We start from the raw sequence: 14,763 nt of genomic DNA, 5'->3' as shown, positions 1-14,763 counted from the left end.
TGAAGACATATTGGACTGGTTTCAACTAAATAGTTGCACTAGTGTGAGCCAGTGCAGTGAGTCTCAGTAATGCAATGGAGCCTTCCCCTCTCTCCTCCCATGATGCCCCCCAAATCAGCTTGGCGGGGGTGTCAAGAGAACCCCCAGAACAGTGCTTGTGGGGAGTAGAGGGGAGATGGTTCCGCCTGACAAGCAGAAATGCTTGAGCTGATAAAATGATTGCAATAGCACAATGTGTGATACTGGAGAGCATTGTATCTCACTCATTGTAAAACACTCAGCCCAGTGAGGAATTGGAAAGTATTTCTGAATATTTCATGTTTATATTATATATTTTCTTGTGTCCGACTCTTCGTGACCCCATGAACCAGAGCATGCCAGGCACTCCTGTCTTCCACTGCCTCCCGCAGTTTGGTCAAAATATATAAATATTATATATACTTCGTTCATTTGCTCTTTTGGCACTACACACAACATTATTGAATTCAGACTAAGATATTATAGGAAATCTGTTTTGGCATAATAAATTCTTTATAGAATTTGACTGACTGGTCCTATAACTCTTATATCAACAAGAGAGTCTTGGATTGCCTATACTACATGTTCCAAAGTGACACCAACATAAATCTGGCGTGGTCTTATGATCTCTATTGAAAAAAGAAAAGGGCTCCCAAGTCAGTGGACTAAGCATGACAAGTCTAGAACCAGTCCAACTGGATGCTCAGCAATCCTGTCATTTCAGTAGCTCAACAAGCCTCTTTCTGACTGCAGCTGTTTTACTATGAACTTTTCTCTGGAAATATGACTTCATTTCTCTACAGGGGCAAAACGACTATGCCAGCAATGCTGCACTGTGTTGTGTCTAAACTTAGAGGTGATAAGGTAATATGTCCCCAGTACACTATGGATTATACTTACAGGGTTGAGCTTGCTGGGGTTTTTTATTTTTTGTTTTAAGATAAAGAAGTACACCATTCCTGGAACAACTGAGGGGCTTGCTTATCACTCAACACTTTACCTAATGGTCTTGGGCTCAACATTTAATATTTATTGTAGTTAGAGAATTCCAAAGATAGTTTTCATTGCCCAGTTTTGGAAGCTTTCCAGATATATATATATATCAATGCTGGAATGGAAACAAATTAATGGTGTAATTAAAGCTTATCAAAAGCCTTAAATCTTTAAGGACAGATCTGAAAGCAGGATGTTCTGATAACGTATTTTAAATGGTTATGCAGCAACAGCTTCACAATTTTATTGACAGTGAGCATATCGTAATGACACACAAATGCTCTCCTCCATGGAGGGCAAAGAGGCAGGAGCTGTTTTCTTTCTGTAATGGAACTTTAAATCATTATAATTTTATTATGCCTGCCCAAAAACCTATGTAGGCAGGTTCACTCCTTCCAGCAGTAAGAACAGAAAATGAAGTAGTTGATTTCTCTTTTGGACTGGAGAGAAAAGAAAAAGAAAATGGGATGGTAAGGTGTGCTAAATGAGTAAATATATTTAACATCCAAGCATGCTATAGTGACATCAAATGGGCATGGAACCAGAATTCCCAGAGTTACCTAGGAAAAGAGATTGATTATTAAACCACTCTGGAAACTGTAAGTCTGCAAGAGGAACAGGGGATTCCTTAACAAACTACAGTTCCCAGGATCCTTTGTGGGAAGCCATGACTGTTTAAAGTGGTATGATGCTGCTTTAAATGCACGACAGATATGGTGCTAGTTTCTTCAGCCTGTAGAGAGGTGGGAGTCTGGGGTGAGCGATAACTCTGCTGTGGCAGTGCATGGATGTGATTTGTTTGGCATAGACTGAAGCAGCCTGAACTTAATATGGGATATGAACTGAAAGAGCCATTAGAATCAGAACTTCTCATCAGGGTCACTTTTGTCATAACTGAGTTGATGCCCCAAAATGAATCATTCACTTGATCTGAAAAGAGAAAGCTTCTCTGGCAGCAAGGCGGCTACTTTTCCATCCAGGGGACAACACAGAAGAAAAGCATTCCTCCCCTATCTTTATTTTAAAGAATGTTCAGTTCCATATCATATTGACTGCCTGCCCAGAAAGTCTGCCATAAATCTATCAGCTAGAACAGTCATAGGAGAGTCAAGTATTTGCAGAAGTGTGCATAAGAAAGTGATCTGTTTCCTGTTGTATTTCTCTGTCATGGCCCAATGGAATAAACTTTGACCTGCTCAGGTTTACCCAGTTTAAATAAGGACTTAAGTGACATGAGCAAATTATCGAAAGAGGAATGCAACAGACCCACACCACAGCAAGGTTTTGTTTCTTTGTTTATTGGTCCAACATCCCTGAACTATTTATTTCCAGCGGGGGAAAATACGATGCAATATTATTTTTATGGTAAAATCATATGTTCTCCCTTTTATTTGTGAGATTCTCATTATCCATAAACATAAAAGGTAAGTTTTTTTACATGTTTATTACTATTATTATGATAGTAAGCTAATTTTTTCTCCTAATAATTTGCTTCTTATTTATGGGACAGGGCAGGACAGGACAGGACAGTTTCTTTTATTAACTTATTCTCCACTACAATTCAGTTGGTTATATAACAGGATGGGAAACCTGTGGTGCAATGAATGTTGCTAAACTCCAATTCCTTTCATCCTTAGACAGTCTGATGTTGGAGTCTAACAACAGCTAGAGGATCGCAGGTTCTCCATGCCTGTTATAAAAGATTCATATTAGGAGAACAAAAGCCCAGGTATACAAAAGTTAAGGGAAGTTATTGAAAATTTCTCCCCTCCTAATTTATTTTCACGCTAGGTAGAGTCCAAGCAGACAACTGTACATGCCACTTGGGCCCACTTTCATATGTGTGCCCCCCCCCCCAACTGAATGGGAGCCACCTCCATATACAGCGGTACCTCGGGTTACAAACACTTTGGGTTACAGACTCCGCTAACCTGGAAGTAGTACCTCGGGTTAAGAACTTTGCCCCAGGATGAGAACAGAAATCGTGCAGCAGCGGCATGGCGGCAGCAGGAGGCTCATTAGCTAACCCCATTCAGGTTAAGAACGGACCTCCAGAATGAATTAAGTTTGTAACCAGAGGTACCACTGTAGTGTTATCCCAAGCGGCAGTTATATGGCAAGGTCTTGCTGTTAGCATATAAAGCCCTGAACAACTCAGGACCAAGTTACCTGAAAGATCGCCTGCCCCTGGGCTTTTTCCATGTTGGTCTCTCCCCCCCCCCCCACACACACACCAGAAAGAATTCTTTGGTACCTTTTCCCTGCTGAGCAATCACCTTTTTATTATCCTGGATTTTTAAATGTTTAAAATTTTGTGGTTGAACTTGTTTTAACACTGTTCTTTAGTTGCTGTTTTTATCTGATAATGTTTTACTTGTTGACAGGCACAGCAATCCATACCCTCCCTTATGTTGGTCTGGGGGAGGGGGATAGATTAGATCCTCTGCCCAGGATTCAGGACAGCCAGCAGCCCATCAGTTGCCAGTGGAATCCAGAGGAAAGCTCAGAATGGGACATTCTGGGGGGGGAGAGGAAAGAGGGAGGGAGAAGACCTGAATCACTCCAGGAACCACTGGTTTTGGCATTGACCAATTGTAGGATCCACCCACCCCCAATCGCCACCTTCCACAATAGTAGTTTAGAGCAGCATGCCTGCAGATGCAGTAGCCATGCCACCAATTTCCAGGGTACTGGCAGGGTCGGGAGTGGGAATTAAGATTGTGCCCTAATTTTATTCTCTTTATGCCTTCTTTATCATAGCATAGAAATGTCTGAAATACATGAATTAAAGTCTGTTCTTTTTCATGAGTCCATAGATTACGGTAGGCTGCAGAACAAAGGAGAAATGTTTGAAATCATAGTTATGATCCAGCCAAAGTTCAAAACTTTCAAGTACAATTGGTTTAAGTGTATGCTACTTAAGCAGTTACACTTAAGTGTTTAACTTCAGTGGATCATATTCCATGATATTTTACCTCTTGGTTCTGCCAGATATTCCATAAAAGTTCTATTTATACAAGCTGTCCATGTGTGTGAGACGTGGGCAGGGGAGAACTTATAAAACTTCAGAAGTTCTTAAAAGTTCTCTATGATATTGAAGATCTAAGAGAAAACAGAGGATTCTGACCAAACTCTTCTGACACCCGGATTATTATTGGATTATGGCATGTTTGGGAAGTTATTTGGCCTTGTAGCCTATTTACATAATGCACACTTCCTCTTCAAATGCAAAGTCAATTATTACAAAGTCTTTTGTCCTAATGAGAGGGAATTATGTTCAAAGGCCTTCCAAGCACTTGCAATTAACTTTCATTTCTGCTCACATTCCTTTCAAAGCTTCTCAGTCACTCACCAAGCCAAAACACACACAAAGCAGCTCTAGAAAAACAGTGGTAATATCTCATTGTCTCTCAAGGAAACAAGAGACATGTGAAGAACAGAGGGGTATCCAAGGTGTGGGGAGGAGAAGGAGAAGAAGGGTTTGAGAGCACAAGGCAGGAGAAGAATGGCAAAGCAACGTAAACCAGCTTGATCCTTGTTACAGCTGGTGCATATGCAGCTACCTTTTTATCTCTTTTAGTGCTGAAACTGATTACATGTCTTGTACAACAAAACCTCAAGCCTCTGTAGCCAAAACAGCAGGAACTGCAACCATGATAACATGACCTAGTGTGGTGAAGTGGTTAGTGTCAGACTAGGATTTAGGAAACCAGGGTTCAAATTCCCACTCATCCATAAAGTTCTCTGGGTGACCTTGGGCCAGTCACTGCCTCTCAGCCTAACTTACTTTACCAGGATGTTGTGTGGATTAAATGAGGAGGCGGAGAACCATGTACACCTCCTTGAGGTGCTTGGAGAAAGTTGATAGGGCTGTGATGTAAAGGCTCAGGTCGTCCTTATGGTGTCCGCGGCCCAAGTTGCTCAGGGCTTTGTATATCCACACAAGAGCCTTGAACATGGGTCTGTGAGATATTTATGGTAGATGAAAGACAGAGGCCTAGCAGGGCATTTGGACAGGTTTCTTAGGGAAAACATAATTTCACATCATACGTTCAATCAGCTAAAAGCTCTCCATTCCCCACCTACCTACTGTAGGGTTGTGGGCTGAAATACTGAGAAGAAAGAACTGGACAGAAAAATAGGCCTTGGAACAATGTTATACCTATTTACACCTTCCTCCTATGTAGGGAAACATACCTGTGAAGTATCATGATTAAATATGACAGAATTGAGATCTCCACAGTTGTAGTGCTTGATGAGATCTTCCGTGGTGTAAGGGGCCTGCAAGCTGCCAGCTCGAAGACTCTCATGTTGTAGCAATGTTTGGTTCAAGGCAAACAGCACCTGTAGGTACACAGAAAATGAATAGGAGTTACTTAGGAGACAAGATGTGATGCCAGAAGTAAAGCATTAGAGGCATGGAAAAGACTGGAACACATCCTCAACAGAAAAACAACAAAAAAAGGCAAGGGAAACATCCTTTTGCCAGGGATTTCTTTTTGCTAGTGAAGAGTGTGAATATATTCATGTTCTCATTCGTGTGCAGTTTCTCTCTCTTCTCACTCAAAATAATCAATTTCTAGCTCCCAATTCAAAGCCTGGTCATCACAACATTTTCAATCTCTTATTGAAGTCAATTCAGCATCCTCCTGGACCTGAGGTTTTATCCTGACCTGCAGCAGATTTTACCCCCTACCCACAGACAGAGCTCAAAGCGAGCAACTAACCTATCACTGATCCATGGCTCAGCCTGGCAGTATAGCACCAGAATGACATTCAGCTCTAGAAGAAGCGACCAGAACCAGTTATGCAATGGGATAGTTAATAGCTTATCTCCCATAGTATATATCCCTTGCCTACCTCCAAGATGTGTTTGTCCCTAGATTTAATTCACGATTCAGCCGAAACAATATTGGGTGTGGGTGTGTCACTGCTGAATGAACACAATGTAGGAGCAATTATGCTAAACCAAAATGCCTTTTTATGAAGATGTGGCTGCTGAGATCATGACAGCAGTTTAATGATAGCTGACCGCTATCTGTCAGTTTAAACCTTCGTGGGTGGCAGTCCACAATACTTCTCAGTCACATGGGTGGGGGAGGCACTGGCAACTGATGTTCTCTCTCTCCTACAGTGAAATCTCTCGTCCTTGTCAAAAAGATAATCCAGAAGAAACCAGATCAGCCATTTTAATGATCATATTAATCTGAGCCACATTTCTTAAGGTACATTAGAATGTAAAGAATTATGACAAGCAACTCAGCTGTCTAAGAGAGAGAGAGAGAGAGAGAGAGAGAGAGAGAGAGAGAGAGAGAGAGAGAGAGTCAAGCAGTAGTTGTAGTCTGTTTATAAACTCTTGCCAAATCACTATTTAACCATACCCTTGAGAAAAACTTTACTGTTCAACAAAATAAAATAAAAATTTGGAGGTGGAGGTGAAAATTTCTGGTGCTTTTTGAACCCTAAGGGTTCTGAAAGTTTTTCTGGGCATATTAAGCAGAGAGCCTTCTTGGTAGTGGCACCTGCCCTATGGAATGCCCTCCCATCACATGTCAAAGAAATAAACAACTATCTCACTTTTAGAATACATCTGAAGGCAGCCCTGTTTAGGGAAGTTTTTAATATTTTATGTTTTATCATGTTTTTATTTTCTGTTGGGAGCTGCCCAGAGTGGCTGGGGAAACCCAGCCAGATGGGCAGGGTATAAATCAATCAATTTATTATTATTATTATTATTATTATTATTATTATTATTATTAAGCTCTTCACAGGCTGGAGGTTTTCACACATTTGTCCCACACCCATGATGCAACCAGTGCTATTTGAATAGGTTCCAAGTTAGCCAAAGAGAGAAAAAACATCTCCAAGTTAAATATTCTTATATTTTAGGTAAGATTGTCAGTGAAATAACTCTGAAACGTAAGCATTTTATACCTCTCTTCTTCCAATCAATCTTTTTCTTAGCTTTTATTTTTATTAGTCCAATATTTTGAATCCACAGGAAATCCTTGGATGAGCTATTTCCTCCCTAGCCTATAAGCCTCAAAAGGTAAGAAATCCTTTAAAACCTATGCTTTTTGCAGCCTGTTTAAATTAGGGAGATGCTAATCTCACATTTTATGGGTCATAGAAAATGCTGAAGCCTAGGCTTAGACATGTGGGGAAAGATTTGGACTTCTGAGTAAGCCAACTTGCAGAGAGGCTAGGATGGAATGATATGTGACTCCTGGTCCACATACATTTTCTTCTGCTTCCAGTAATGACAAATTTAAAGTGTACTTCCACAATGTGCCCTTAAACATTCCTAGGAGATTGTTAGTGGAATAACTGCTGCTTCTTAGCTACAGGCCAACGTTCATTACACCTTTACTATAAAGCCACATTATTTTTAACATATTTATCCCTTGTTTTAGAAAAGCTATTGGAACTCTAGAGCTGCTGTAAAAGTTGCTTTGTACATTTACTTATGTACATGATGCAAAACATTTTGCCCTCTAAATGCCCAGCCAATACAATGCAAATACAAATGGCAAACAAGCCTGGCGTTATCTACCTATCAGAAATCATTATTTTACTTTACAATGTCACATGGTTTTAACACTTGCACATGAAGCCTTCACCATACCCATAAAAAGACTTACACCACAACAAATGCTTAATTCAGCAAATGTTAATTTCAAAGAACACATGCAAAACAAAATGTTACTAATCAACAACAACAAACTGCATTGGACTCCTTGGGTCTACTTTGGACTTCAGGAGTTGTCAGCAATGTCAATGAGACTGTATGAAATAATAGTTCAGGCACCTTGGAAAATTGCCCTGCCCTTTTCAAACAGATCAGCTGCTCAGACGGCAAGTGCTTTTGGCTGTAATCCACAAGCAATTGAACTTTAGAATAGCCCCAATAAAACCAACAGGGTTACTTCATAGTTAAATGGATTGGGAACTGCAGCCTTTGCTCGTTTGGCCTTGAAATTATAATGAGATTTGGGATTTGAATTTGATCGAAATGCATTCAAAGGCCACAGCATCTTAGACAGAATTATCACCTTCTCCAATTAGGGGCAGGTAGAAAACCATGCCCACATGTGTACAGGCTTTGTTCTGAGAAATCTCAATAAAAGTCAGTTCTTTGGTGGATTTGGACCATTCTAAGCTCCAGGAAAGAAATATACAGCTGCTTAAAATGCCACCTGTTCCAAGGAATCACGTGAAGCTGCCCATAAATCACTGTTTTATTGTGCCACAAAGTCTGCAACTCCAGATCAAAAAGTTCTGGATTTGCTTCCTATAGATAAACAGGACAAATCACCACAAACCATTTAAAAAGTAAGGCATTCCCCGCCTCCTCTGTGTCTCCCTTCTCAACTTTAAAAAGGGCTCTCTTGAGTTTGAAGACTTGTCCTTTCCTCTAATAATTTCCCCTTTCCTCTTCCTTTAATAAAAAGTGGTGCAAATTGTACTCACTTGATGTATCCTGCTCTGCCCACCCAAGAGCCCCCCACCTCATGATTTTTCAAGATCACTATCACTCTTTACGATTAAAAGAAAAAATCCTTCCTTAGCTGCTTTGACAGTGAGAATGGCAAAGGGCTTGAAGGTGGTAATGGTTAATTAAAGGTGGTGTTTATAACAAATAGGAGAAAGCTTCTAAACATAAATATCACAATTCTTTCTAGGCTTTTATGTTCCACATGCTAACAATTCATACATACACAGGCACTTGGGCAGGATTACTGGTGTTTCTGTTACTTATGAGGAAGTAACTTAATTTATATTCCTTCATTTGAAACCCCACTTGGAAAAAAGACTGCTTTTTCTTGTGAGAAAGACTGGCGCAGATGCACCTTAACCTGCCCACCACGATCTTGAATCGTGCTCAGTAAATATGCAATTTGATTGTAAGCCTGGCCTTATTTACCCATCAGAAGTCATTATTTTAGTTCACGACATCACATGTTGCAGAGCTGAGTTTTAACACCTGCACGTGAAGCCTTCACCATACCCATAAAAAGCAACAGAGGGCCTGGACAGTCAAGCTGATTTAGAACTGTGCTGTAGACATATCTTGGGAGAAATGGAAATCTGCTGAAAATGGGTGGATACAAGCCAACCAATTGGCAAGAGAAGGTGTTTCACAGTGGTACATCAGGTTAAGAACTTAATTTGTTCTGGAGGTCTGTTCTTAACCTGAAACTGTTCTTAACCTGAGGTACCACTTTAGCTAATGGGGACTACCGCTGCCACCGCCACGCGATTTCTGTTCTCATCCTGAAGCAAAGTTCTTAACCCGAGGTACTATTTCTGGGTTAGCAGAGTCTGTCACCTGAAGCGTCTGTAACCTGAGGTACCACTGTACTGGTAAGAAGGAATACTGAGAAAAAATGTTTGTGTGTGCAGACACATGTTCTTCAGGTATATAGGATTGGGGGAGGATAAAACAGGTGGGATTTAAGGCCCCCTCTAGTCATGGGGAGAGGGATGACTATGCTAAATCTGTTCTTGAGTCAATCAAAATACAGAACCTCACAAAATACCAAGGAAATTAAGTGTTTGTGTAAAACCAGTAATTCCATTAGCTTCCTGAAGGAGGTTGGTTTTTCCTCACCATCCCTAACTCGTTCCACTTTATGACAGGGGGTTGACGAGCTGTGAAAGTCACCACAATGAGGTCAGTGTCAAGGAAACAAACTCTGAAAAACAGGTCCAGGGGGAGCCACTTAAAAGGCTCCCCCCAGTGTCCGAGAGAAAGCCTGTCTGAATCTGACATCCCTCAATGAGGAAGGAGTTTGGTTTCTTTAAAGGGACAGTTGAGGAAGCAAATCCATGAAATCGTCTGCTAGAATTTCTGTTTGCAAAATCATGCCCCCTGTTAAAGTTCCTCATAAAAGCCTTTCACCTAGTTGATTCCATATGTTCTCAAAACCTCATCATTATTGCTGCTGAAAGGCAGGAGTAGTTAATAGGCTGTGGTTTGGCAGTGACCCGAGGAGACCTTAAGACCTTGATTTTTTCCTTTTCAAATTGCTAATTAACCAGTTTAATAAAATGGTTTGAATCTGACCAAAGACCTCACTTTAACCACAATGCATCCTACAGCGCTATTGCTTATGAAGCTTGGAATTAAATGTTTGTGCCAGCAACATGTAGCCACGAGATTTTAGCCGAATGGTTGAGCAGTGCACTTGAATGAGCAGAAGTTTTCATGCAACAGAGGGAACGAATCAGAATCCCATGCTCAGCCCCATTCATACCAGCAAGATGCTTGCAGGGGGTTGTTATAAAGAACATGGCTCCAGCATGTGCATGGAATGAAGGAATGAGTATTTAACAAGAGCCTAGTCCCACTCCCACCTCACTCCTCACAAGGTGAATTCCTGCTAATTGGGAAATACTTGCATAGCAGTTTTGAAAAGGAGCGGTGAGAATCAGATGTGCAGCACATCTGAGCCCACTAATCCACACAGACATCAGTAACTTCATTCCAGCCCTTCTCTGGGCCATGTCATGAAGAGAAAGAGGCATTTGTGTGATCAGAGTGAGCTATGCCATCACCGTAGTTCAGCCTTTTAATCAGGTTGTGGGTGTGCATCCCCCCCCACCTGCTTTATACACTTCCTTCCTTCCTTTCTGGTTTGGCACTAATGCTACACCTTTTGGAGACATTCAGCACATTCATGCTGGACTTTCACTGCACCTTAAATTAAATCAATGCAAAACGCATCATGCTTTGGCTTAGGAGACAATACAAACCTATTTTGCCTGGTGGACTGCAGTACCCTTGCCTCCCTGCCATTAAAGAGGCACCATGGGTCTGAAATTGAGCATTCTCTTAAGGCAATCTGCTAGAAAGTGATTTGCCCTAGTGTGGACTAGATTAGTCAAGTCTTGCATGAAACTATTTTATTTTCACATATATAAATAACATGGAAGCATAAGATGGAAGGGGCCACATCATTAACACTCCCACAGGTCCTGCTCCACAATTAAGTCTCTGCGGGGGTCCCCAAAGCCAGAGGTTTGGAGTCCATCCAGAGTGCAAATAAAGCCTTTGTGTCTTCATGGCTCTATGTGGGACTAAATAAAACTGGCCTTTTGTTTTCCTACTCCTAGGATGATGCGGCATCCAGCCAGGTGAGGGGAGAAAAGGCCTACTGAAGGCATTACTAGCTAGTTGTTTCTATGGCAACACACCTGTACTTGACCAACTCTTTAGATGTGTAAAATGCTTAATGGCTTCCCTAATGAGAATATTAAAGGCTGAGGTTAGCATCACACCTGGGGAAAATAGCAACTTTGAGAAAGTCAACTTTGATGGGACTGTGGTACATGGGAAAGGAGTTATATCTCCCTCTCTGTGCTCATGATCAAGTACCTCACAGCTATTAATTGCATTTCCACATTTAAGTTACATGGCATTAATTTCTTAATACCAATAAGTTTGTACAGTGGTGTAAAGGAATTGGTGACCTTTTCAAGCAAATGTCTGAAGGCATTTGGCATGCCAAATGTAAAAAGGTAAAGGTAAAGGACCCCTGACAGTTATGTCCAGTCGCAGACAACTCTGGGGTTGCGGCACTCATCTCACTTTACTGGCTGAGGGAGCCGACGTTTGTCCGCAGACTGTTTTTCTTGGTCATGTGGCGAAACCAGAGCAGCACATGGAAACACTGTTTACCTTCCCGCCAGACTGGTACCTATTTATCTACTTGCACTTTGATGTGCTTTCGAACTGTTGTTGTGTAGTTGTTTAGTTGTGTCCGACTCTTCGTGACCCCATGGACCACAGCATGCCAGGCACTCCTGTCTTCCACTGCCTCCCACATTTAATCAAACTCATCTTGGTAGCTTCGAGAACACGTCCAAACACCACGTCCTCTGTCGTCCCCTTCTCCTTGTGCTCTCAATCTTTCCCAACATCAGGGTCTTTTCCAGGGAGTCTTCTCTTCTCATGAGGTGACCAAAGTATTGGAGCCTTAGCTTCAGGATCTGTCCTTCCAGTGAGCACTCAGGGCTGATTTCCTTAAGAATGGATAGGTTTGATCTTCTTGCAGTCCATGGGACTCTCAATAGTCTCCTCCAGCACCATAATTCAAAAGCATTGATTCCTTGGCGATCAGCCTTCTTTATGGTCCAGCTCTCACTTCCATACATCACTACTGGGAAAACCATAGCTTTAATTATACGGACCTTGTTGGCAAGGTGATGTCTGCTCCCCCCCCCTTTGAACTGTAATTAGTGCAAAAAGATAGTGTAAAAGGGTTTAGAATTGTAAAGGCAAGTCTCTTATTTTTGATGTTTTGTGTGCAAGATCCGTTGTACAAAACAATGAACCACTTTTTTCTTCTGATAGGGAAAAGGGCACAGACGTTCCTCATTTCTGTACATTCCATAGCACTGACAGGAAAAGTCTGTGGAGAAACCCTAAAAGGGGCTGCAACACCCTCCCTTACTAATAGACTTCAAGCTCAACGTTTCTTGTTTCTATTAGTTAAATTGGTATGAAATTTCCAAGGAGCTAGAAGAAATATTTTTGAGGTTAAACAACAAGGTTCTCCAACCACAAAACAATTACTGATTTGTAGGAAACAACATAAACAGCTTTATAACAAACATATTTTTTTTCATTGATTTATTCTGGGCCTTCTGCAGCCAGTTCCTTCTGCAGTTAACATGGGGGGGTGGGGTGGATTAGAGACTGTAGGAGTTATGGAGCAGGACTCAGTGTTCTAACACTGATGTCCCATAGCCTGAACCTCCGCATGTTTACTCAGATATAATTTCCAGCATGTTCATCCCATCTAAAGATGGCAAGGAACGCAGTATTTAGCAACCATGGAAATACGTCACCTTGGAAATATGATTATCTGGAAATACTGCAAAGTAACCCTACTAAAGTATTATTGATTGATTGCACTCATGTTCCACTTTTTCCTCCAGTGTGTTCAAGGTGGCTTACATAGTGGTGTCCCCCCCCCCAATTAATCTCCACAACCCTGTGAGGTAGGTTTGGCTGAGAGGCAAGGTCACCTATTGAGCTACATAGCCAAGAAGGGATTTGAGCCCTGTTTCTGGTCTGGCTCTCAAAAATTAATTCACGACCAGTGGCGGACCTACATTTTGGGGGCCTGAAGCTTGAGCTGTCATGGGGCCCCCCTTCACAACCAGCAGCAAGGTCTGGGTAACCACTGAAGAAGAGAAGAAGAAGAGTTTGGATTTTATATCCCGCCTTTCACTCTCCTTCAGGAGTCTCAAAGCGGCTAACATTCTCCTTTCCCTTCCTCTCCCACAACAAACACTCTGTGAGGTGAGTGGGGCTGAGAGACTTCAAAGAAGTGTGACTGGCCCAAGGTCACCCAGCTGCATGTGGAGGAGCGGAGACACGAACCCAGTTCCCCAGATTGCGAGACTACCGTTCTTAACCACTACACCATTATCTTTTTCAATGGGGTTGTTCTACAACAGATCACCACACCTTTACAACATCTGTGCTACTGATTCTCCTTGTGGGAGCTCTCCTTGTGGTGCTACATGAACTTTCATGTCAGCTCAGACCAAGTCCTTCAGTGCGGTGGCACCTGCCTTGTGTGGACCACACTGCCTGTTGAACTTAAGAGTCTCTTACAATTTACACATTTCATTAGGTGCTATTTCTATATGCTTTTCCAGAAGAATGAGTGGACTTGTGAGTAGTACTGGATTTATCTCTCTGTTCTTTTCTCTTCTTGTCTGTTGTATTGTCATTGTACACTCCTATGGTATTTTGGAATGTTTAGCAGTTTGCAAGTATTCCAAATAAATAAATATTTTCCCTAGTTTCTCTAAGCATGTCGCAAAACAACATACAGTGGTACCTTGGGTTACATACGCTTCAGGTTACATACACTTCAGGTTACAGACTCCGCTAGCCCATAAATAGTGCTTCAGGTTAAGAACTTTGCTTCAGGATGAGAACAGAAATCGGGCTCTGGCGGCACGGCGGCAGCAGGAGGCCCCATTAGCTAAAGTGGTGCTTCAGGTTAAGAACAGTTTCAGGTTAAGAACAGACCTCTGGAACAAATTAAGTACTTAACCCAAGGTACCACTGTACACTCTCCTTATAACATCCTCAGAAAGGCAAGATGGACCTTGTAAGGATGGATTAAAAACACTCTCACAATACAGGTGAAGTGGAACAAGCAATTCAGTTAGGCAAAGAAACAGTCACAATACTTTTTCTATTATCTCCTTGAAATGTTGGGGAAAATTAAATACAGCTGAGCAGTCTCTATTAGTCCGATAAGTATCCAGTTGAAGAGTTCAGTGGATCACATCCAACTTTTTCTGGTATCATTAAAAAATAAAACTATTAATCAATCCCTCTAAGTAGCTTGACCTCTCGAGTGCATAAACTGTATCCCGCAAAACAAACTGGATATGGAGAGCACAATATTTCATAAGCATACCTCACTCTCTCTTGATTTTATTCTCAGCTAATTTCTAACCTTCCATTGATCTCCAAGTGTCATATGGTGTGTGTGTGTGGACAGAGTCTTTCATTTAAGCGAGGGTTTCCACCTGGGGATAATGCCAAGAAAATGAAAAAAAACACACCCCTTTTTTAAAGTAGAAAAGTGCCCTCCTTATACTGCTCTGTTAGTAAAGGAGTATACAAAATACTCCTTCACTACTCCTTCACCAAAAGAACATGATCCAACAAAAGTTAACTTCTTCACCTAGACTGTATATCTTCTTCTCTTTATTAACATG

At 41.5% G+C, this 14,763-nt stretch overlaps 1 protein-coding gene across 1 annotated transcript in view; it reads right to left on the bottom strand.

Moving 5' to 3' along the window:
* The window catches only part of TRABD2B (TraB domain containing 2B), a 240,707-nt gene that overhangs the window by 71,915 nt on the left and 154,029 nt on the right, over positions 1-14,763 (bottom strand). Inside the window, exon 3 of the mRNA XM_028733547.2 lies at positions 5,209-5,355. Coding sequence (XP_028589380.2) covers positions 5,209-5,355 — 147 coding nt within the window. The remainder of the gene's footprint in view (positions 1-5,208; positions 5,356-14,763) is intronic.

The sequence above is a fragment of the Podarcis muralis genome, chromosome 5 (assembly GCF_964188315.1).
Source record: "Podarcis muralis chromosome 5, rPodMur119.hap1.1, whole genome shotgun sequence".
In the NCBI taxonomy this organism is placed as follows: domain Eukaryota; kingdom Metazoa; phylum Chordata; class Lepidosauria; order Squamata; family Lacertidae; genus Podarcis; species Podarcis muralis.
Note: the sequence above shows the minus strand (reverse complement) of the source record. Positions and strands in the feature narration are given on the sequence as shown.